Source organism: Maniola hyperantus, chromosome 24 (assembly GCF_902806685.2).
Source record: "Maniola hyperantus chromosome 24, iAphHyp1.2, whole genome shotgun sequence".
Classification (NCBI taxonomy): Eukaryota; Metazoa; Arthropoda; class Insecta; order Lepidoptera; family Nymphalidae; genus Maniola; species Maniola hyperantus.
This window is the reverse complement of record NC_048559.1, coordinates 524001-549975: the sequence shown is the minus strand read 5'-3', so window position 1 is coordinate 549975 and position 25975 is coordinate 524001. Positions and strand designations below refer to the sequence as shown.

Below are 25975 nucleotides of genomic sequence, written 5' to 3'. Positions count from 1 at the left end.
CTGGTGGTTTGGGAACTCTTGGATTTTTTAAAGAAATTGATTTTAAAATATGCTTTACAAGAACATGACTACTTAATTGACTAGACATTTCAGCATTACATAAAGTCGAAATCACAGATTTGTGTAACAGAATCGTATTATAAGACAGTTTATCATGTAAATGTAAATCTGCCAAAAATTGTGCCAATTGTGACCCTGTAGGGTTCTTGGTATCAATATTTTTAGTTTTAGACCATAACGACCAACGTTTCCAAGCGGATTCATAAGTTTTCAGGGTAGATTTTCGCCAAGAATCTTTAAGCAAAGATAACTGTTCAGGATTCCATGTTTCTATTGCCTCAGACCACCCCCACATTTCCAAACCTCTAAGACGATGTCCTCGATTTTCGGGGGTGGCAGACCTGTTGCCGTGTCGATTAGAAACCTGTGTAGATTTCTCAGAGTTAACGGCGCTGCAAGCGCTCGGGCTTTGAGGTCTGCGCGCCAAAATACCTTCTTCCATCGAGGTACTACCATCAAAAATATTCCTGTTGACCGGTTGGGATGAGTCAAGACTCTTGGAATTAGAAATGGAGGCGGAAACACCCATGCAAGTGGGAAGTTCCACGGGACACTGAATGCATCGTGGAACAGGGCTTGAGGATCCATCAAATCTCGGGATACATAGTTGTGTACTACGTGTGCTTTCTCCGAGGCGAATAGATCGACCACCGGAATTCCCCACTTCGCAAACACCATTTCCACGCAAGTTGGTAGTAAGTGCCACTCTGGAGGTTGGCGATGACGCGACAAATGATCCGCATGATTGTTGTACCTGCCGGGTATATATTGTATGCTGTGGTGAATTTGGTGTTGATCTAATAATTTCAGGATTTTGAATGTTATTTCCAATAGGGGTAACGACTTCGTCCCTCCTTCCCTCCGTTAATGAGCGACTGCAGTTTTGTTGTCGCACTGTATTAGGATTGAACTGTGGCGTAAGAAGTAAGCCTGGTTCTGAAGGGCATGTAATATAGCTAACATTTCTTTTTGGTTGGATTGTAGTGCTTGTTCCTCTCGTGACCAAGTGCCCGATAGAGGGAGATTGTTCAGTAGTGCTCCCCAAGCCTGGTCCGAGGCATCCGTTACCAAGAATTGAATTGGCGGAGGGTAATGTAACGGAGTTGGTAGCTGACAATTCTCCTTCCACCATATTAGTTCGCTTATTGCGGCTGGCGGCAAAGGATAGGTCTTGGACGACCGGTCTGGAAGAGTATTTTTGAAAAGTAACAAGTGTCGATGATTGAGTCGTCCTCGTGGGACAACAAAGCTGGCAAAATTTAGAAGTCCTATTATTTTTTGTAATTCTTTTACAGTGACTTTTGTTTCTTTTAGAATCTGACTCACATTTCCGATTATGACATCTGACTTCTCCCTTGGTAGAATTTTTAGATTGTGCCAGGGTCTCCATAGTATTCCTAAATAAATTATACTTTTTAGTGGTGAAAGAATCGATTTCTCGAAATTCACTTGCCAACCTAGGCTTTGCAGTAATTGTACTGTAATTTTTACATGATCGCGAAGAGCATGTACATTTTGATTTGCTACCAGAAAATCGTCCAGGTAAACTAGGATTCTTATATTCCATCTTTCTCTTAATATTTGAGCCACCCAGTTTGTTAGCATAGAGAAAGTTTTGGGTGCCGTGCTCAGACCGAACGGCAGACAGGACATTTCTAGCAATTCCCCGTCGTATACAAGGCGTAGAAAGCGCCTTTGGGACTTCTTTATTTTCACATGAAAGTAGGCTTGCATTATGTCTACTTTGCATAACCAGTCCTGGGGTTGAAGAAAATCTGGAATGCGGTGCATGTTTATCAAGTGAAATGGTTCTGCCACAACATAGTCGTTTAGTGCTTTGAGATTGAATATCGGTCGGAATGACCCGTCGGGTTTTGGAACCAGAAACAGAGTGGAAAGGAAGCTTGGTGTGTGTGGCGCAAGCTTTAGTACCCGTTGTTTTTTCATTTTGTGTACCACAGCAGACATTTCCTCTGAGACAGGAGTGTGAAATGCCTTTCTGGTTATATTGGGAAACACAAGAGGTGGTTTTTGAAAGAATGGTATTCGATACCCTTGAATTAACTTTTGTATAATTACTTGTGCACCCATTTTCTTCCATTGCGAAAGATAGTGCACTAGACGACCCGCTCGGAACGAGGTCGAGTCAATTTCTCCAATGTCCTCTGGAAGATTTGGACGCAGTCGATCGTCCCTTGTGACTTCCTCTTTCGGGCCGCGAGCCCCGGTTGTGAAAGGACTGTTTATCTTTAGAGTTATTACGATCGAATTCCTTTTTAGAGGATTGACCTTTGTAGAGATAATTGGTGCGCTGGTATCCACCCCGCGAGGGTGGATTATATTGATCATGCTGGCAAGTATGCGAGCATTGTACATGCCGAGTAGTTCCACGCGATGGAACGGCAATATTTTTAACGCCTTGCCCCCGCGAGGGGCGGCCGTTTAGTTGATTAGCATTTGACTGGGCAAATGTGTCCTTTTTTGGCCAAAAGGCTTTCTTAACTCCACCGGCCTTTTCCAAGGCTGAAGTAAATTGCTCTGAATTAAATAGATGGGTAGCTGATGGTGGTATTTTATTTAATGAAGTCTTCACCAAAGGGTCACGAGCCTGGCTCGTGATAGTTTCACGGCGCATCTCAATGCTTTCTGCTCGGTGGCCGCACACTAATTGTAAAAGATCCGAAGAAATCTTATGAAACTCACCTTTTTGAAATATCTCTTCAACTTTTTCGGTAAATTGATCAGAATTTATATTAGTATTTTGTTTGGTCCAAGAAAGCAAGCTTCTTATAGCTTCTTGCAAGGCTACTTTTTGTTTTAAGATGCAGTATGTGATAGCTGCATAAGCTTTATCTGCATTTGCCAGATGACGCAAGGTATCATACGTTTTTACCTCTTCGTTTGTTTCTAGGTTGATAAAACCTGGAGTATGATTATAGTTCTTTTGTGTTTCGGCGTATCTAACTTCAGACCAAGACGCGTCGCCTAAACGCTGAACGTCAAGTAACATTTTCAGAAATTTTTCGGATGTCTTCGGAACAGATGGTTCCTTGAGTTTAGTTTCTATATCAAAAGTAAAGTTTGAACACGAATTTTGACATTCCATTTCACCCTGTTGATCGTCAGGTGTGATATGTTCATAAAGTTCACCGCTAACTGGAGAAAAAATTTCATCATGATTAGCTGTTGAAAAAATGTGATTGCGTAGCTCACCGATCTCCTTAAATAGCTTGTTCATGTTATCTGTAATTCGTGATTTTCGCTCGTGCTTGTTTCGTTTACGCTGCCTGCGTGTTCGTTTTTGGCTCGAGGAAGAGCTAGAGCTACTACTGGACGAGCTGGAACTGCTAGAGCGGCTTCGTGTCCGTTTGCGAGCCTGCCCACTCGGACCAGCCACAGCTTCCTTTACATTATCCATTACTGAAATTAACACTATGTTAACAACAGCTAAAAATAAAATCTAAATACCATAATCTTTATTATTAGTAGTCAAAAACTAACTAGCAGCAACTGCAACTGCCGATCAGAGCTACAGGAATTCACATTGTCAAATATTTGATATTTACATTTAAAATTAAGTTGATGTACGATATACAACACACCCACATAAGGGCAAAATTTAAAAGTGAAACGAAAGAAATACCGTTGTATGTTTGCGAACAACTGGGTTCTTAACACTTCCTAAAACTCTAAGCCTTATTGACTTATCTGTATCTGTGATTTATCTCTGATAAATGTAATATTTCAACAAAAATACGAATTACAACCATAATGTCGGTATGTAACAAAAATAAAATAAGAGGGTACTTGTAGAACAGTACACGGCACATGGACGTAATCAGCGTTTCAAACGTTACATCGTGACAAGTACGTACAAAGTAGCGATTACAAGCAGTAAGTCACTACCTACTGGCTAAATTTTTTATAAATATTAAGTAGTGATCCGAACGGATAACCCGTTAAAAATAATGATCACGTACTAATTATATAAATGATAAGTACTTACTGCGAATTATTCACACAAATACACTTTATTACCACACTTTATAAAATAATTTTGCAACGTTGCGTATTGCTGTTGCAAGCTGTTGTTTCGACGGAAAACAAGACGCCAATGAAGCAATGGCCGCGCTGAGCTATTTACGAAAACTTCGAGCGCGACACCGCCAGGTGGCGCCACAGAACCAGACGTGACGTCAATAAAAGTACGAAAACTGGCATGAAATCGACGGAAACGGAAATGCTACTCTCAATATAAAGCTTCCAGTTACGGTCAAGTTATTTAATTGCACAATTTTGTCGCCATTGCTCTTTACGCGCTACATTTTTGAGATTTTTTTGAGACAAAAAAAATACGATTTCTGTGTTACCAGTTTAGAGTTGATATCACATTAGTATTTTTATTTGGGAACATGTCACATTATTCTTTTTACTTGTTTTTTAATTATTTACCGCTGCAGTTTAGTTAACCTATTTATTTTCCTTTTTCACTAAATCTCTAGATTTAAAAGTTTATATTTGTAAAAAGTTAGAGTTAATAAGACTAATAATTGGACGTTAATCGAGACAATGCAATGTTAATAACTGATAAACTCAACTATCTATGCCATATTTCAAAATTTATATGTATACACTGTTTAGGCAATTGATAATAATACTAAACCTAATTACAATAAATTTAAACAAAATTACCCGTTCGATTTATAATTAAATTAGATAACGCAAATATTAGGATGTAATTCTAATTATTTTACACTCAGTAGTTGTAGTCGTTGATGCACTAATTTCTGTTAATTTTAAGAAATTTATTAAAGTTATATAATGTGAAATTTTAGAAAATTAATTCTTGTTGTTGCCGTGCGAAATAATAAAATTATAAACTTAGTGTATTAACTAGTAAATTATTTTTATTTATGAAGACTTGTTGCATTTATGAAAAAATGTTTTCGTTTCATTTGAAATATTGAAGTAAAAGTGACATTTATCAATAGTTTATTTAAAATTATAATATATCTAAGCATACCTACTGCTTTTTAAAGATATGAACAATTTTCTGACTATAATGGATTATATTTTTAAACTTGCATAATATTAATGATTATGTCCATGTAGTACAAAATAAAATTGATAAGACATTTTGGCCAACTATTATCACAAAATCTATAGCTTTATAATATTTATTTTGAAGTACGGCCCATTAAGCACAACAATAATAAAATAATTACATACTGTAGGCATTTTATGCAAGTTACCTAAAATAGTTTTCTAGATTATTTTATATCAACCCTTGATGCTAATTAATTTCGAAGCTTAATGTTAGTCCTAGTATGGACCTACTACGAAAAGCCATAAAACATTTATGGCTTTTCGTAATACTAAACTAAACTAGCACAATGCATTGTCGCTTATATCGAAGTAGCTTGACGGAGACAACTTATTTCTTTTCATCTCACTCGCTCGGAAAGAATCCGTTTGCCCTTTGAAATCTGAGTGGAAAGTGGTAATTTTGCTCGCTAGCGTGCAAAGTACGAGTTGGAATTCGAACGTGACAAACTGTGGTCTATGGTTGCATACCTACTTAATTTTTTCCTTAAAATACCACATAATGAAACGTTCAGAAACGCGGTTCGCCCGTCCAGTATTTACTATTATTATTATTAAGTTAAATAATTCATTTCTATTTTTATTTAGGTAATTGAATTAAACATAATCTGTTTCAGCTTTATTGAGTAAACAATATAACTAAAAAAGTTCATTGAATAGGCTACTTGACAATTTTTTTAAGTTGGTCTTAAATGGTTAATATTTGTCCTATTATATCAAAAAAATTAACACTATATTTTTTTGCGCCCTAAAAACCGTAAAACTTTAATTTAAAAAAATATTTTTCTTAGACAGGTGAAAACACTGTCGGCCATGTTTGGCCGATAGATTATCAGTGTTTTCACCTGTCTAAGAAAAATATTTTTTTAAATTAAAGTTTTACGGTTTTTAGGGCGCAAAAAAATATAGTGTTAATTTTTTTGATATAATAGGACAAATATTAACCATTTAAGACCAACTTAAAAAAATTGTCAAGTAGCCTATTATGAACATGGTTTTTTTTGTTGTAAGAATTTTAAATTTGAATTCTGAACGCACCTGAAAAAAACTTTATTCAGTTACAGAATCTTCTTGAATTATAACCTCCTTCATTGCCTGACTTGTGGCCTATTAATATAGAAACTTCTTATTGAAACCTTTACGTTACTAGCGCCTCTTGTATCAATCATCTAGCGTTTTCCTCGCTGTAGTGAGATGAAAAGTTGTTTGTTTCGCACGGATGCAAATTTATTTGCGCTCGAGCCTTTGAATTCAAACTCTCGCGACAAAATAACAAGTTTGCAGCCTTGCATAGCAAATAACTATTATGTCATCAAATTATTTCGCTAACAATTAAATTAGTATCGAAATGACGCACATAGTATTTTAAATAACAACGACTTTATATTATTCATATTATGTGCATACGTCATCATACTTAGGTACCTATTATGCACACGTCATGAGTAATACAAAAGCATTATCTGTAAAATAAAAATGGCTTTTGACGTTGATTAAATATATAATTTGAAGCTGCGTATAGATGGTTCGTATAAAATCTAAACTAATCCAAACAGAAACAGAAAGTGTGTCTGTCTGTCTGCTAGCTTTTCACGGCCCAACAGTTTAACTGATTTTGATGAAATTTGGGTTCATACGGGATTTGAGAAAACCTAGATCAACACAGATGAAGTCGCGGGCATCATCTTGATATAAATATTTATTAATTCGAAATATTGTAATATTTGTTTATAATGAATATATTATATATTTATATAATATAATTATAAAATACCTACATTTATATATTTATGTATATGATTTCGTATTGGCCATTAAATACCTGTAAACAAAATTTATTGAATAATAATTAAATGGTCAATTTACCATCAGATATAAATTTAAATTAGGTCTACAGTATTAAAAAGATAATTGAAAACATGTCTCCACTCATCACTTTTGTATAATTTTTACCAGATGTAATTAGTTGTATAGGTTTTGTACATAAAAGGTATTATGGTTAATTTCATTGATTTACCTGTCAGTATACCAACCAATAATATTGTTAAGACAGTAGTTAGTTAGGTGGTATAGTTTTTTTTATTATTGAATTGTCTAATATGTATATTTTAATATTATTTTACTTTAAAAATATGAACCCTAGTATGTATGTATGTGTGTAATAATAATATATATTATATAATACCTACATCTATTTATTTTGTAGTTTTAAGTAAAATCCATTTTGTAAAAACACATCACCTATGACCTCTGACAATAAATTACTGTTACTTTTAAATATTTACAGAATTTGACAATAAATACCTTTCGTAAATTATATTTGTATTTTTACTTATTCTCAATTTTTGCTGTAGAAATCTAATAATATACTAACTATGTCGGATAATTGGTTATAGTCATCTTGATTCTTGTGATTAATGAGGAGGTTTCCAGGTTGCTTTATTAATGTTTAGGTCGTGTCAATTAATGACATAGATGAAGAGTAAGAGCTAGCGTGCACTGCAATTTTCCTTACTTTTTTCCCCCACAAAATCTGTGAACTATAATAGAAGTAATTAATTAATTTCGCATCCGATTTAAATTTAAAAAGCATAGATCATATAGATATAGGTATTATTTTTCATCTTAAGTGGTGGATGTATTCAGTGCCATCTATGAAAATTATCTCGAACGTTGCCTGGAAACCTCCTCATTGAAAAACTGTCAGAATTTGGTAGAAATTAAAACATATCAGTGGTAACACTGAACTGTTGTTCAGAACCATAGAGATATATACACTAAGCTCAGAACAAATATTTGTTTTTAATCTGCGTTTTAATTGGTTTTAATCATTTTACTCTATGGTAGTGTTACTAGTGTTGACTTTGCTGAGCGTCAGCTAAGCAGATGCTGCAGCATACGAATAAATACATATTTTCTTGTTAACTACTTTAAAGAATCGAATTATTGATTGATTTAGTTATGGCGTTTTTGAATAAAAAGAAATAATAAAAAATAACTTGCTGAATATGCAGTAACTAGTTACATTGTTGTAAGCAAAATATCGAAACCATGCTAAGATAAAATATAACATATAAAATTAAATAAACTGCTGCGCTATTGGGTATACCTTTCACCTCCCAGTAGTTCATACTTTTCATTAGAAAATACGATTAAAACATGACCTTGAATATCTGATTTACCTTCCTAGAATAGTGATAGGTACCTACATTTAATTTTTTGTCACATCACAACAGCTGATGCATTTCGCATTTAATTTAAGATGTTGTGTGTGTGTTGTTTCAGCGCGCTTTTTTGGTACCATTTTTCTGAAAAACTTCTGAACCGATTTGAATGCAATTTTTCACATGAAATTAACTACAGACGCAGACTACAGAGATGTTTTTACATTAATGATTTTTATTGAGCCAAATCGATTGTAATGAACCGAACCGAATACAATATGTAGCTTTTCTACCATAATCGATATCGTGCGAACTCGGAACATCCCTACAGTCTGTTCGGTTGTTGACTCACGCTATGTTGATGGTTCAATTTTTCAATCTTTGTAATTATAATTTACTTTGTAGTTTCTCGGTTTAAAATTGAAATATTTTAGGGCTCGAAAATCAAAATCAATGTAGCAAAGTGGATTTAATATAATGTATGACTTTTAAACAAGTGCCTTCATAAGTTCATTCAAAGTTCGGACAAAGCGTTCAGTGGTGTCTTACAAAAATGAAGTGTTAAACTATTTAATTTCTAACTTCGGTTTAAGTTAAAGTTAATGACATAAAAATGCCTGAAAAGGTGAGTTAAACCAGTTATTAACGAACTCCTTTGTTATGTTTTTTATTACCCATAAATTAAAATGCGTTCGTTACGCATACGACAAAAAATGTCGCAATGCACCTGTCATGCTACATGTGTGATTATTTTGGCATTTTATCATGAAGTAACAAAATTGTTGTGTTAATTTCTACGAAATACTTACATAATACGGTAATTTTCATAACTTATTGTCATTTTCCCATAGGTAATTACTTAACTAACCTGTGAGCTTCGTTTTTCGTCACTTTCTTACTTAATGAGGTAGTAATTGTCATAAATAGTACCAGAGTCCAGAGTGCAGAGTGCTTTACTGAACCATATCCATACAAATATTATGAATGCAAAAGTGTGTCTGTCTGTCTGCCTTTAACTAATTTTGATAAAATTTGGTACAGAGATAGCTTGCATCCTGGGAAAGGACATAGGCTACCTTTGGTCCTGACAAATCAAACTGTTACCACAGGATTAAAAAATCTAAATCCACATGGACAAAGTTGTTGGCACTATTTACTTAGTACAGAGATAGTTTGCATTCTAAACATAGACTACTTTTTATACTGGAATATTAGAGACCCCGACGGATTTTAAAAACCTCAATACACACAGCCACGGGCATCAACAATTACTGTTTATATTTTTTTTACCAGAAAATCCAAGAAAACCCATTACCCGAGAGTCAAGCACCAGAAGCACAAGAAATACCACAAATCCCAGAACCACCACAAACACCACAAATGCAAGAAACATCAGAGAAGACTAAAGATGTCCCCACAGCCATCCCCGTGAAGATCACCCCTCCCACCCCCGTCACCCCCTCCCCGGTGTCGAGAGTCAGCATCCCCTCCTTCACTAAGACAGCTCCCAATGAGCTGTACAGGAAGCTGCTGCCGGCCGTGCTGTTCCTGCTGACATTTGTCACCGTCATGACAGTCCTGCTCATCTATATGGATACTGTCGGTGAGTGATATTCATGTTAGCATGCTCAGAATAGACAAAAACGAGTCAAGTGTGAGTATGAAAGGTACATGTTTTTTAGGGTTCCATACCTTAAAAGGAAAAACGGAACCCTTATAGGATCACTTTTTTGTCTGTCTGTCTGTCTGTCGGTCTGTCAAGAAACCTACAGGGTAGTTCCCCTAGAATCATGAAATTTGGCAGGTAGGTAGGTCTTAAAGCAGACATTCGGGGAAAAATCTGAAAACCGTGAATTTGTGGTTACATCACACAAAAAAAATTTAATTGTGGTCATGAACTAATAATTAGTATTCAATTTTTCGAATCATCATATGAAAGGGCTTTACTTGTACATTCTAAAACAGATTTTTATTTATTTTGAGGCATCATAGTTTTAGCATTATCTTGCAAAATGTCGAAAAAATACGATTAGTACGGAACCCTAGTTGCGCGAGCCTGACTCGCACTTGGCCAGGTTTTTTTGATGTAACCACATATTCACAGTTTCCCTTCCTGGATTTTTCCTTTGTACATAAGACATTGCTACGGGCGCAACTTGCGCTGACACATTGGCCCTGTGTCATATCAGGGAGACAGCATCAAGACCGGGAGCCGCAGCAGAAACAGCTGAAAACTAGCTAGCTCTCTTATTGAGAGTTATATTTTTGTTCCGTTTGCCATGAAGACCCTGGGGCCATGGAGTCTTAGTGCTAAAAAATTTCCATGAGACATTTCACCGCAATTAATAGCCTCATCTGGTGACAGAAGGGTTGGCTCATTTTTTTCACAACGGGTCAGCCTGGCTGTCCAGCGTGGAAATGCAGCCAGTATTCTTGGCACCATTCCACGCGGGCTTGATTTGTGTAGTAATTAGATTAGGCTAGCTTAAGGTTTTATTGTTTCTATTTGCTGTCAAAAAAAGACAAGCAAAGTGATCCCATAAGAGTTTCTTCTGTTATCTGAAGATGGAACAACCTAAAAGGTGCAGTTCCTTTGAAAGTATGTTTAATTTAAAAAATTAGGGGTTAAACACCCTTTAATTAATTTGTTTGAAGATGTCTTCAAATGTGAAGTGGTTTCAGTATTCCATTGGTCCTCAGCCCTCGGCGCCCAGCAGTTCCGCCTCAACATGTCGCGGGACTACGAGCTGGCGCGCATCCCGGCCGAGTCGCCCACGCTCGTGGCCTACGTGCGCCAGCTGCACCTCGCGCCGCGCCCGCCGCGCACGCCACCGCCCACGCCCATGCCCACGCCCCGCGTCGACGCGCTGGACAGGATACTGGGCGAGATGGTGAGATACCCACATCAAGAGTGGACAGTTTTTTAATTCAGTTACAAGCAATTTCACCTTGTGGTAAGTGATGGTGCAGTCTAGATAGAAGTGGGCTAACCTGGAAGGGGGTATGGCAGTTTTTGTTAAATCTTTGGTTTCTACACGCGGCATCCCATATTAAACCCATGCCATGATTTCTACACGGCATCGTACCGGAATACTAAATCGCTTGGTGGCACGGTACGGTTAGGGTAGTAACTAGCCACGGCCGAAGCGTCCCACCACACCCAGACCAGAGAAAATTTAGAAATTATAAAATTCCAAATTTCCTCTGCCGGGAATCGAACCTGGGACCTCCCATGAATAAGCGCTCACCACTGCGCCAGGGAGGTTGTCAAAACACCTCCCATGTCCAAGATTGGCCACCTTACAAACTTTGATAGACAGAAAGTGATCTTATAACAGTTCTTTTATGAATATGGTATGGAACCCTAAAAGTAACATTTATCTAAATATATAAAAGAAAAAGGTGACTGACTGACTGACTGATTGATCTATCAGTGCACAGCTCAAATTACTGGACAGATCGGGCTGAAATTTGGTATGCAGATAGCTATTATGACGTCTGCTACGAAAGGATTTTTGAAAATTCAACCCCTAAGGAGGTCAAATAGGGGTTTGAAATTTGTGTAGTCCACGCGGACGAAGTCGCGACCATACGCTAGTTTTGAATATTTCAGTACAACGGCACTCTGGTAGAGTTTCTCCCTCGAGGCGGCAGGGATCCTACTGCGGCCTACTTAGAGACTGTTCGTGGTTGGAGCGGCGTGGCGGTCAGGGCTGCGCCGAGGGACTTCCTAGCGCTCAGGGGCGCTGCGAGAGCGTTGCACGCTTGTCTCAGCCCTACTGACCATCCTAGAGAGGTTACCTATACCTTGAAATTTTTTCCTTCTTTTATACTCAGTGATAGGTTTCAATTCGTAAATCGATTGTTTTAATTGATGAAATTATGTATACTAAAGTATAACGAATTATAGTTATTTACGTTGCAAGTGCGCAAAATAGAAAATTATAGTTGAGATGCAAATTTTAATACCTGAGCTGTAAGTGAAGATAGTTAACCATCTATCATCCATCGCCTACATTCGACGTTCGCATGTCGAATAACATTTCTACGCTAGTGGATAAGATGGACTTTTCCGCGCAGATTTTGAAGGAAAAGAAAACTTTTCCGAGTTAGTGAGATGAAAAAAGTGTAATTGATATTCAGGTGAGCTACGAGGAGGCGGAAGGCGGCGGCGGCGTGTTCCGCTCGCGCGTGCTGTGCCTGCCGCTGCTCACGGTGCTGCTGGCGGCCGACGCGCCGCGCGCAGACTACACGGCACTCGCCGGCGCCGCTGCGCCCAAGGCCTTAGCCGCTCTGCCCTACGACCGGCTGCGACTCAAGGTAACACTTGAATATCACTAAATAGACATGTGTCCGCTATAGCTTAACTTAACTGAAAACCGTTGCAGTGCCTATAGCGTACCGTAGCGTTATTGTCGTAGCTAGCAACGGTTTTCAGCTAACATCTATGACGAACCACCTGACAACGCAACGCTGCCAACTGGCAACTGACAATGCATTGTTTGGTTTTTTGGTAACTAGAAACGCAATAATTATGCCTTCTCTTTCTTTTTTTCACTGAAAGCTGAGAAGGAGCGGTTATTGGCTACCGGCTTAGTAACTAAGAACTTGATTAACCAAAGCCGACCTTATCTCTATTAAGCTAAGGCTTAACTGTACAAGTACTTGTCCATTACACTTTGATCTATCAATTTTAAAACAGTTAGCCTTAGAGTAATAGAGATAAGGTCCTCTTTGGTTTATCAATCTTCGTGAAATGTTTTTGGTTAACTGGATTGTGTCAAACTATTCGTGCAGGCGTCCACTATAGTTTGACCTATGTCAATGATCATTATAATTAAACTTTGCTGCTATGAACTTAAGGTTGTGATTACTTCACGATATTCATGAAAGTAAAATTGGTTTTATTTTAGTGAATATGCGCGCGCTAGCTATACAGACGGTATTGATACGGCAGCTAGCTTAGTTACTACTACGGAAACCGCTGCGCGTTGCGCATATTAAATTAGTTGAAACACAACTCTGATACCGATATTCGGCAACGGTTATCAATATTGGTATTGAAACTAAATAACTGTTGATTAACCGTTGCCAGAAATAGCCAATAACGCCCATCTTTATCACTAAATATATAAAAGGAAAAGCTGACTGACTGACTGATCTATCAACGTACAGCTCAAATTACTGGATGGATTGAGCTGAAATTTGGCATGCAGATCGCATATAGCTATTATGACTTGGACATCCCTAAGAAAGGGTTTTTGAAAATTCAACCCCTATGAGGGTTAAATAGTAGGTGGGGTAGATTTATTTATAGTACAAATGCAGTAATATTTAATTATAGCACAAGTGTAGTAAAAAAAAATTACGCGTAATCTGGTGATCCCCAAATGCGACCGCTGCAAAACGATAAGGTCGCTAATTTACTTCTATTTAGTGTTACCTTTTGTTTACTAGCTGATGCCCGCGACTTTGTCCGCGTAGAATTAGATTTTTCTAAAACCCCGTGGGAACTCTTTGATTTTCCGGGATAAAAAGTAGCCTATGTCACTCTCCAGGTCTTTATCTATGCATGTCAATCCGTTGCACCGTTGCGACGTGATTGAAGGACAAACCAACAAACAAAACACACTTTCGCATTTATAATAAGGGTACTGATAATAGTGTACTGTAAATAATATTTTATTCATTCATTCATTCACCTCCAGGTAATCGACTTCCGGTCAACAGACCCAATAGCGCTCAACAAAACAACGGAAATACTGACAGCTAACAACTACACCGTGGCGGCGACCTTCGATGACGGCATCATGTACGCTCTCAAGGGCTTGACACTGGAGTGAAGTGACCACCCACCATCTGCCGAACTATTTCTGAAAACCGCTTAAGGGCCTGTGCAAACTGTAGGACGGGACGGCAGAGGATTTTAAATTTTCGCTACAATGCTCCTGTGTCAATCATTGATTATTGAAATGTATACCTTAATTCTATTAGATAAATATTAAATTCAATTGATATAGGGAAACGCCCATTCGTTAAAGGGCTTTTGGCCAAAGTGCATCCATCAATGAAATTAATGAAAGGCATTAGGACTGAGATCACAAATCAAAAAACAAGCTTATTTCGGACATAGAACTCGGAGGAACTTTTCTTTTTGTTTATTTGTTTTCTCAGTAAGAATTATTGCAATAGGTTACTTACATTGCCAAGATTGTCATTACGAGCGGAATTAGTTGAGTGTCCTCTAATTACGCCGGAGTCTTCTAATTACGCCGGAGTCTTCTAATTACGCCGGAGTCTTCTAATTACGCCGGAGTCTTCTAATTACGCCGGAGTCTTCTAATTACGCCGGAGTCTTCTAATTACGCCGGAGTCTTCTAATTACGCCGGAGTCTTCTAATTACGCCGGAGTGTTACGCACAAACCGTTACGAGCAATATTTCAGTCATTTAATAAGTTTTTTTAGTATTCATAACATTGATGGATGAATTTTGGCTAAGAATGGGCGTTTCCTTTTAAAATCCTCTGCCCTCCCGTCCTCCAGTGTACGCAGGTGCTTAGGGTCTGTTCCTGAGGAAGCTCGAACATCCTCGTAAAAATAAACCTTGTTTCATTGACCTAAAATTCAATTTTGAATACAATCATCATCTGAACGGACCCTAACTGCAAAATATAGTTTTGGAATTATTGCCAAAAACATGGGAATTTTGAAACATCAGTTTTTGAAAATTTCAAATTTGTTTTTTTGCAGTTAACCGCTTTTTAGAAATAAGGTATTATAGCACCCGCCACGAATGTTGGAACTTAGCACACGCTTAAACATCTGTATTTTCTATATCTCAAAAAAAAATTGTAACATATATATAATTGTAACTTTCGTGACGCGAGCAACGATGCCAACAAAATGGTTAGCAATTATTAATTATTACTATTTTAAATATTTTTTTGCGTATCCGTGAAACAAACAGTAAAAAACAGTTAATTAAACATTTTTTGTGTTTAAACAATTTACTAATTTCATCAAGCATTACTTTACTAATACAAAAACAAATTGTTTTTTAAGTTAATAGTAATTGGGACAATTTAAATTTTAAAAAAAATATTCTTTCATAAGCATTTCAAAAAATAAACAGAAAAAACTAATTTTAAAATAAGCAAAACTGATTTTTAATTGAATCTAAGAAACAAAACTTTGTGGCAGCAATAAGTATTAGTTTTATGTGTTATTAATAATTAATAATTTCAATTTAAATGATAATTTTTATTTTTTTATTTCATTTTAATAGAAATCAGTATTTTTAATTTTTAATTTAAAATAATGGGTAATTAGTACATGATTGTGATAATCTTAAATGATTGCCTTATGTAGATTCACTTTGCACAGTAATTAGAAAAATATACAGTTCTCGTTCAATTTGTCATCATCATCAACCGATAGACGTCCACTGCTGGACATAGGTCTCTTGTAGGGACTTCCACACGCCACGGTCTTGCGCCGCCGACATCCAGCGGCTCCCTGCGACTCGTCTGATGTCGTCCGTCCACCTAGTGGGGGGGTCTTCCAACGCTGCGTCTTCCGGTGCGAGGTCGCCATTCCAGCATCTTGGGACCCCAACATCTATCGGTTTTGCGAACTATGTGCCCTGCCCATTTCAATTTGTATAATGATATTAATAAGTAGTAAGAATAGTTGGAAATATTCATTACTTTTTAAAATTAGGTAACTAAAAACCGGTCAAGTGCGAGTCACATAAAACTTCATATTTTTGTGATTTTTTTAATAACTGTGATATCGTTTTTTTCGAATTGAATTGGAACGAAACATTTCGACTTTAAAATAATAGTTGTAAGATTAACGCAATTTAAATACTTTTTTCACTTAAAAAGAAATTTTTGAAATCTCGCTTTTAAGATCTGTTTCAATTTGTGAATACTTATTGAATATTTTAATTCACTGAACTGTTAAATTTAGAGATTTATGAACAAAATACATATTCTTTTAAATAATGCACTGTTTAGAATCTCTCTTTGTACTCCACTTTAGAACAGCGTATGAATTAAAATAATTTTAAGAAATATGACATTTCCCTCTCAGATCCAGTAAATAAACAATAATTATTGTAATCTTCAAGATCTTGCCGTACAAATTTTTATCATAAAAATATTTGTAATAATAATAATTTGTGTAATAATAATATATCGTTCGTAATTCTTATTGAATAATAATATTATAATCGTGGAAATTGTCGATTTACTGTAGAAAAGGTGCTTGCATACTAGAAAAGACAATGTTTTCCATAAAAATATTAGTCTATTCTAGTTCGTAAGTACATATTATTGGATGAATCTAATGACCAAAACATGTAAAATGTTCCTTTTTGCCTTTAAAATATGTCCTGTATTACGCGTCCGAAAGTAATGTACATCGACCTTTAGATGGAGACAGCAGATTTGTAGAGCATTGTCTCTGTCGTTGAGACCGACAAAACGTCATATAGGTATGAGTGACAGAGACAACGCTCTACAAAGCCGAAAGGTCATTCTAGAGGCCGATGTACATTACTTTCTGCCGCGTACTATATGTATTATGTTTTTATTATATCTATAGGTTCATGTTTATGTATATTAATGATTCGATTTTTATTATAACTCGAAAGGTCATGTCATTTTTTAACATTATATTAATTTATTTTTCATGATTTACATTTATTTATTCCATTTTTTTATTTTATTAAAACAATATTTTAACAACACAAATGCGTAAAACATGATTGTGAAATCGATAAGTATTAATGTTTAAGTAAATAATTTCATTGTTTTAAAATTTCAATTAATGTTAGTTTTTAATTCCATTAATTATTAAGTATAATTTTAACGCTATTTTTATTAAGGAATATTTTTAAATGATGAATTTCAATTAAATTGTATTGATTGTTTCAATTAAATTACGGTTGGATTTCATTCCACCCGAATTGTTTTGATATTTTAATTCCGTCGTAATGTAATTGTTATTGAAAGACTGATTTATAATTAGCTTTTTAATTACGTAGATCCTTTCGAGAGCCGGTGGAAATTTTCTAGGAAGTGCTTGATATGAAAAAATATTAATAATTTTTAGCTTATTTGGTGATTTAATGACATATTTTAACGTATTTAACGGGTACATACTACGATTAATTTTTTTTTACGAACTTCATCTCTCGCAGTCCCGTCGTGACCACGACCCGTGCAATTGGGTTGAAATATCGACAAATAAAAACAATAATTAATCGTGTACGTACCCGTTATATGAATTAAAATATGAAATGATATTGATTTAACCAAATATAATTTTGTCAATTTTTCTATGTCCATAGGTAATCCTAATGATCCACATCCTATGTTGTGGGTACCTAATTCGCATTAACAATGTAACGTTTACATATTTCCATACAAGCTCCCTTACTAAGCGAGCGTTTCGACGTTTGGTAAAAAGTGGCTGGTGTGAGTGTGACTAGAAGGCACCATCTCTATTGACCATATTGCCGTGATTGGTTGGATTTATGATATTACCATATTATTATTATGGACTTTCAGTTTTTATAAAGCACCCCGTCAAAATTTGACACGGTCTCTCAAGTTATTTTAACATGAACAAAATTCATCTCATATGTTTTAATGAGTTTTATTTTAATAATTTAATTATTTTTCAATTTTAATGTAATTTCATTTAATTATAATTATTTGTAAGCGATAATTTGACAATGAGGAATGTATTAATAAGTTTTAGCTTTAGTAAGATTTCACTAGGTTTAGTTTTTATATGCGCTCAATTTTTCACAAATTAAATGGCTTTAAATTGAACACTTGTTTTTTATTTTGTAATCCCATCATCATGAACAACCCATAGCCGGCTCACTACAGAGCACCACTACGCTGGCCAAGTACGAATTGGCAGACTTCACACAGCTTTGAGAACTCACAGGCACACGATGTTTTCATTAATATTATGAATGATTAATACGTAGATTATAGTTATTTTTAAGGAGCGCCAGCTCGCCAACAAACTGGCTCACCAGTTTGGCGAGAAAATAATAATGTAAATATTTGGTGTACCTACGCTTGTTATAAATAAAAAAAAAAAAAAAAATTCACCGTTAAAGCAAGTGATATTATATCTCGTAGTTCACCTCGTTGGCCAAGTGCGTATTGGCAGACATCACACCTCGGAGAGCATTTTGGTATACGGAGAAATCTCTCAACAAGCATGCAGGTTTCACGATTTCCTTTATGGTTATAGTTAAAAAAAATAAGTTTGTTGACAAACTTTTCTTTTTTTGTGGCGAAATGTCATCAGCATCATTTTTAGGGTCCCGTTGGCACCCTTCGGGTACAGAACCCTAGAAATGATCCTGATGACATTCCGCCACGAAAAAAGGATTTTTTACTTTGTTCTACAGAACAATTATTAAAGAAAGAAAAAAATTGTTCTATGGAACAAATTAGAATAAAATTGTTTTATTTTGTCCGATGACGTCAAGTTTTATGGAACAAATGGGACTTACCTGGATCGAGCCCAAATTTCCATCTTCTTACTTTAGAAGAGGTAGTTAAATAAAAACAAGTCTCAATATTATAATTACGTTTATTAATACACATTTTGCCTGTTCGTACACAAACCTCGCTTGAACCGATATTATTTTCACAATTTTCACTCTCCAATTAACAAAAATTATTCAATAAAAGAACTACTTTTTATATACAAGAAAGTCCAAGGTGAAAGATTTTAATATTTATACTTAGTTAATCAAATTATTATAATTACACAAAAAATACTTAAACTTTTACTCTATGACCCAAATATTTAAAAATGGCTATTAATATTACTAGTCTATAATATAAAAATGAATCACTAAATGTGTTGCTCATCGCAAATCTCGAGAACCGCTGAACCGATTTCGCTAATTCTTTTTTTATAATATTCCTTGAAGTACCTACGAGGATGGTTCTTACGGAGAAAAAATTTGAATCGACTGTTAGGCGGAACGAAGTTCGCCGGGCAGCTAGTCAATAATATTAATGTGTAAACGCGAGAACACTACCAATATAATATATGCAATGCCCCTGGCCCTGATCTCTCTCCGGTCGTGTCGGATTGCCGTCCCATCGGACAACAGAGTGTTTATCATCAGATTGTAACTTTATTGATAGCTGTTAACTCTGTAAGAAACTAAGAAGCAGGCCTGATAAAAATATTTGCGTACAACCTACAGTTGTACTCAACAACAACAAGGCTCTTTTGGCACTTGAATGACATTGACAGGGGGGCGCTGTTAAAGACAAAGGCTTAGACTATTCAAACAAGAACAAAGGGGACACTTGACGTTAGTTCCGATTTTTGCCACGCGCCAAAAGAGCCTTGTCGCACTGTATATTCTATAGTTTTGGGGCACAGAGTATACAAATTAAATAATATTTAGTATTGTGCGAATTAAAAGTTGCTATATAACATCGCGTAGCTAATAACTCTCCCACACTCAAATAATTACAGAAGTGAATAAAATATCTATCAATCAACTAGAAATAAAATTTTTAAATATACATTTTTATTGCTTTAAAAAAATCTCTAATCGTGGAAGAACTATGTTAGTACGGTGAATTCATACTATATAACATGTTACATAACTTTTGGCTTAATATTGTAACATAACAATGTTATTGTTAAGCAAAATGTTATATTTATAGTGTAGACTTATCTTTAAATAAAACAAAAATTAGGGTGGGTTTACATTGCACTCACATGAATTCATACTAAATATTATAAATGCGAAAATGTGTCTGTCTGCAAACTTTTCAAGCCCCATTCGCTTAACCGATTTTGATATTGGTACAAAGCTAGCTTGCATCACGGGGATGAATATAAGCCATTTTTTAACCCAGAAAAGCAAAGATTTCCCTTGGAATTTTTAAAAACATTTTTTTTATTTTTCATGTACCAAAATTGTAGTTACAAAGTAATAATAAATTCAGTATCATTGGAAATGCTCATCTTAAAACAGAGATTTCTTCCAGCTTCCCATTCAAGTTTGATTGGTTCAACATAAATCCAAGCGAATGAAGTCGCGGAGATCATCTAGTTGGTACATAATTATGACTTGCCTATTTAAATTGATAAAGTATTAAGTAGTTGTAGTTAGTATTCTAATATTATATTATCGTAAGAACAGTAATGAAAATAGAACCAATATGTAGATAGATACCTTACAATATTTTACGTTTATTTTGACTACCTAGATAACGCACCAGATAGCTCAAAGTGAAAAATAGTATTTATTGAAGTAAACCCACCTTGTATTAAGCACACGCATAAAATCTAGTGGATAGAAAGTTATCTAATAAAATTATTTCATACAATAAAATAAAGAATAAAAACCAAAGTCAAAAGTATATAAATTGGTCCTTTGTAATGGGAATGGCAGCTTAAATTCGCATGTTAACATAATAATATGTTTCGATTAATAATAATGAACAGAAGTGTTTGCAGTTAGAATGACAGCAGTAAAAAATAATTTGAGTCTAAATGCTTTCCTTTTCTATACTTAATAGCTGGCTAAAATCAAAAATTTGACAATCAAATATGATAAAACACAAAATTAAAATGTAGATATTAAGATTTTACATCTCATTAACAATGATAGAATTCAAGCGCTCAAACACTTCAGCGTTAAAGTAAAGCGGACCTTAATTGCCTCTTTTGCATGATATGATATTTTTGCAAGATACCGCCTAAAGCTTTGGTCCCAATCATGATATTATCCATTCGCATTCTAATAACCGCGATTAAGTTACAATTCATTCAAACTTATTTGTGTTAGGTGAAATCACTTGATAAGTCTGTTGATGCGTCTAACATGAAAACTTGCTAACTTGGTATGACCGAAAAAATTGAATTAGTTGTTTAATGTGATAAATGCATAAGAAAAAAATACTACATATTTATGCAAGGAAGGAAAAATATCGTTATTCATAATAATTGCTATTAATTTAATATACATACTAACCTACTAAATTGCTTATTTATTTCGAATGCATGTGGCCCAACCCTTTCAAAATTTTCGAGCAAACATTTTTTAAAACTAATTTCTTATTTTATACTGTGCTTTGACATTTAATTATATAACTTTATATACGTACGTCGTACAGTCACCGTCAAATAAACGTAAGCTATCAAGATTACTAGAATCTATTTTGCCATTACTGACGTAAAAAGATAAACAAGCAGCTTCTCGCTGAAATCTCGCTGAATGAAAATTGAATTTGAATTTGAACCTAACTTCAGAAGGTCAAAGCGCCGGGCAAAGACGTCGCTCACGGGTTTCTCCGAGGTTTCCGCGATTTGTTTAACCCAGCTAAGAAAAAGTAAAATATCCTACCTAATAATTGTATGGGTCTATTTTAGAACCTGGCAATTACTATTATATAAAAGTTAACATTCCACGTGACAAGACAAGTTGACGTACTAGCCTTTTTTGTTGCTGCTATATATAGTGCGCGACAGGTCGAGATGGCAATCGGGGAGGGAACATACCCCGATAGCGATCTCGACCTGTCGCGGATTATAATTGCAAGTAATTCATTTGCCATTCAATTTCTAAACAGCAAAGTTTAGGCAGAGTTATATAACTACATGAATATGTTGCTAGTATCATATTGTGTTATATAACATTATTTGACGGCGACTGTACTTTTAAAACTGTAAAAATAAATTCAGCTGCCTATTTCACAACATAAGACTATTTAAATGTAAATGAAGCTCTAGAAAACGAAATATTTTGCTATCTGCTTTTAACTACAGATCTACATTAAAAATACAGCGTAAAAACGCATAACTTAAAAAATACCGTTAGGAATCAAATCAACAAAATCTCATCCATTTCAATAATAATTTATATTAATCGAAATATCTTACATTTTCTTTGTTAAGTAGTGAAAAGTAAGAAATACATAAATGCCAATTAATTGTTAAGGGCACCTCAAATATTGTTTGATAAATGCTCATAACACGATCATTAAAATTTAAGGTGTTCTTAAAAATTGGGGAACATTTCTTAACCCCTGGCACCAACATTTAAAGCCTACAATGGCACCGATTCCGTTGTCTTTCTCTAAACTAAATTTAGAGTATCTGCATCCTTTTCTTTTTAACAATGCTAAAAAGGGACAGAACATGAACTTTACATTTAAAGACTCTAAATTTTAGTGCACGCTACAAATTTAAACAGTAGGCTCGCGACTGTGCGCTAAAATCACGGGTTTTACCATCTAAAAACAAAATTTAAAACTGTCAAACTGCGTCTGTCCTTTTCATATTACATTAGTAAGAAGAGTATGCGAATACTCTAAAATTAGGTTGTGCTCAGAATCAGTACCAATGCTATCAAATCAGGGACGAGGAGATCCACAGTAACCGACATAACTCAACGGGTTGCGAAGCTGAAGTGCACATAGTGCGAAAAACCGATAGACGTTGGGGTCCCAAGGTGCTAGAATGGCACCTTCGCATCCGAAAACGCAGCGTTGACTACCCACTAGTGCTATCCGTTGTAGCAAGGATCATTATGACATGGACAGAAACCCTGTATGTTAAGCGCCCATCTGTCATTACCGACATGACAATTTTTTTTACGCACAAGAGCGTGAAAAGCAGTTTTAGTCGGTTTACAGCCCGCATAAACAAGAGCTTTATGAGCATGAGAAGTGAAAAGGTAATTTTAAAATAACATAGTATCATAATAATTGCTTGGTGATAGGGGATAATATTCAGTCCACATAGATATATTATATAGCATAATAATTAAGTACTATAATTACATATGCATACAAATGATTGTTTTTATATAAATACCCTACAAGTTTCTAGTGCCACCTGTACCGTTCCTATATAACAAGTTAATATTAATCGTGCCGTTTAGTGATGCGCGACCTTAATTCAAATAAAAGAAAAGACGATTTTAAAAAAAGGGACAACTCTATAAAATAATAGACAGCTAATAAATAATGCGGCTGATCTTTAGATTAAGAACATACGACAGATTTTAATGATAGACTGACAAATTAAATGAATAAATAATTATTAATAACAATAAATCTATCCATAATCTGTCGATAAGTTACTTAGCGACGTTGTTAATTGTCATACATTGGGGCCGATTCTCTAGTACACAATCTCTAAACTAAACTAAATTAACAGGTCTAAATCTAGTGCTTTCCTTTTCCGCAAGCAACATTATGAAAGGGATAGCAATAGATTTAGACGTGATATATTAGTTTAGTTTAGAGATTGTATACAAAGGAATTAGCCACAATGTTAGACAAATAACAACGTTGCCAAGTAACTTATACATAGTATGTAAGTTTAACATACTACAGACAGGATTTATAATTAACTAGATGCCCGCGACTTCGTCCGCGTGGATTTAGGTTTTTTGAAATCCCGTGGGAACTCTTTCAACTTTCCGGGATAATCCGGGATAGCCTATGTCCTTCCCCGGGATATAAGCTAACTCTGTACCAAATTTCATCATAATCGGTTGAACGGTTGGGCCTTGAAAAGCTAGCAGACAGAGAGATCGCTATTTAGCGATAAGACCGCCTTTTTGTACCTTCTTATTAAGATTTCTTTTTGTAACCTGTCATTTGTGTTTCTGTGGTGCAATAAAGTATATATACATACATACATACATAATTATTTGACCGATAAATTGTAGACCAATAAATGATGAGACAACTAATAAAAAAAAACCGGCCAAGTGCGAGTCAGGCTCGCACACTGAGGGTTCCGTACTACAGTCGTATTTTGTCGACATTTTTCACGATAATTTAAAGACTATTATGCATAAAAATAAATAAAAATCTGTTTTAGAATGCACAGGTAAAGCCCTTTCATATGATACCCCACTCGATATAGTTATATTACTTCGAATATTGAAAATACTAATTATTAGTTCATGACCACAATTTAATTTTTTTTTGTGTGATCTAACCCTAAATTCACGGTTTACAGATTTTTCCCCAAATGTCAGCTATAAGACCCACCTACCTGACAAATTTCATGATTCTAGGTCAACGGTAAGTACCCTGTAGGTTTCTTGACAGACAGACAGACAGACAACAAAGTGATCCTATAAGGGTTCCGTTTATCCTTTTGAGGTACGGAACCCTAAAAATAGCTATTTGTAAGATATAAAATAATTTATTATATTATGTTTGATACTTATGGAAGAAGTCACAAAGTAATAAAAGAATCGGCGACTAATAAAAAAAAACAAATTAGTCACCATTTTTGTCGCGTGTCACCAAACAACACTTTCATAATAACATTACATATTACATATAACACTTACAACAATATAACACTAGATTTTTGACACTAATCGATAATATTAATTAATCAATGTTCCACTACGATGACCGAAACGGGTATAAAAATATTTTAGTATTAATTAATAATTATTAATTTTAATTTATTTATTTATTACAACGTCTACATAACTACAACCTGCTTTTGAATAATAATGAAAGTTAATTAATTATTCAAATTATTGTATATTTTTGGAGCTAAATAGACACTTTGTGGTACAGATTCTAATCCCAACTAAATTTTAGTGTATTGACATCTTTTTCTTGCCAGTGTGATAAGAAAAGGACAGACTTTAAAACTGTCAAACCTCGTGATTTTAGGGGCCAAACTTGAGCAAAGTGTTTTGTAGTGTACTATTTCGAGTTTTTAGTTCAAAATTAATTTTCCATCCTTTTTTAGCCACATTAAAAAGAAAAAGATGCAGATACTCTAAATATATTTTATTTTATAAGTTTTATACAGATTAAAAATAACATTTTTATTGCATAACAAAAATGTTTTTGTTTCATAAAATGTAATTAAATACTAGCTACATTATACAAGAATTAAACAACGAAACTCTAAATAAATAACTAGTCATTGTCTATGATTTAAAAATAGCACACTAACAAATTGTGATGATATACCTCTAGAAATAAGCACCTATACTATATCCACGCAAAGAAGTTAGTATAAGGCTCTCTCTGTTGCGTAATCCCATACAAATGACAGAGACGAAATTATCAGTGGGCGTTCACCATTTTGAGTCACTGACCAATCACAAACATGTTTTCAAAAAATATGAAAATGTTTTCAAAAACAAGAAATTCAATTCGAAAACATAAGATTCGTTTGAGGCTCAAAATGGTTAACGCGCACTGAAATTTTCGTCTCTGTCGTTTGTATGGGATTACGTAACAGAGAGCGCTATTCTAATAGCGCTTGGATAGTATAGAGGTAGGGAAATATACTTCCCATAAAAAAATTGAAACACCTCGCAACACCCTTTAGTTTGGAAGCGTTTCGATTTTTTTGATGAGAAATGTATTTAGCGTTCCGATACGATGCCAGATAGAATAAAATGAAATCATAATCAACCCATCGCCGGCTCACTACTGAGCACGGGTCTCCTTTCACAATGAGAAGGATTTGGCAGTCCACCACGCTGGCCAAGTGCGGCTCAGCAGACATCACACGCCCTTGAGAAAACTATGAAGAACTCTCAGACATGCAGGTTTCTTTAATAAATAGGGTGGCAAAATTATGGCCC

The 25975-nt window shown here is 35.1% G+C and overlaps 1 protein-coding gene across 2 annotated transcripts; it reads left to right on the top strand.

Annotated features, from left to right (window-relative positions):
* The first annotated feature begins 8672 nt into the window (after nt 1–8672).
* Nucleotides 8673–16334, top strand: S (EGF receptor activation regulator Star). 2 transcript variants are annotated; one of them, XM_034981278.2, is made up of 6 exons: nt 8673–8952; nt 9621–9930; nt 11028–11218; nt 11941–12123; nt 12471–12647; nt 14036–16334. In XM_034981278.2, the coding sequence occupies exons 1-6, from the start codon at nt 8941–8943 to the stop codon at nt 14168–14170; spliced, it is 1008 nt and encodes a 335-aa protein (XP_034837169.1). In that variant the 5' UTR covers nt 8673–8940; the 3' UTR covers nt 14171–16334. The 2 variants fall into 2 exon arrangements, with proteins under 2 accessions (XP_034837169.1, XP_069362861.1); XM_069506760.1 differs by lacking the exon at nt 8673–8952 and adding an exon at nt 9067–9144.
* The last annotated feature ends 9641 nt before the right edge of the window (nt 16335–25975 follow it).

Excerpts from the sequence above, each read along its gene's own strand:
- S (XM_034981278.2), top strand. Across the intron at positions 9,931-11,027 it reads CATCTATATGGATACTGTCG|CCCTCGGCGCCCAGCAGTTC; the intron begins GTGAGTGATATT and ends ATTGGTCCTCAG. Across the intron at positions 12,124-12,470 it reads CTACTGACCATCCTAGAGAG|GTGAGCTACGAGGAGGCGGA; the intron begins GTTACCTATACC and ends ATTGATATTCAG.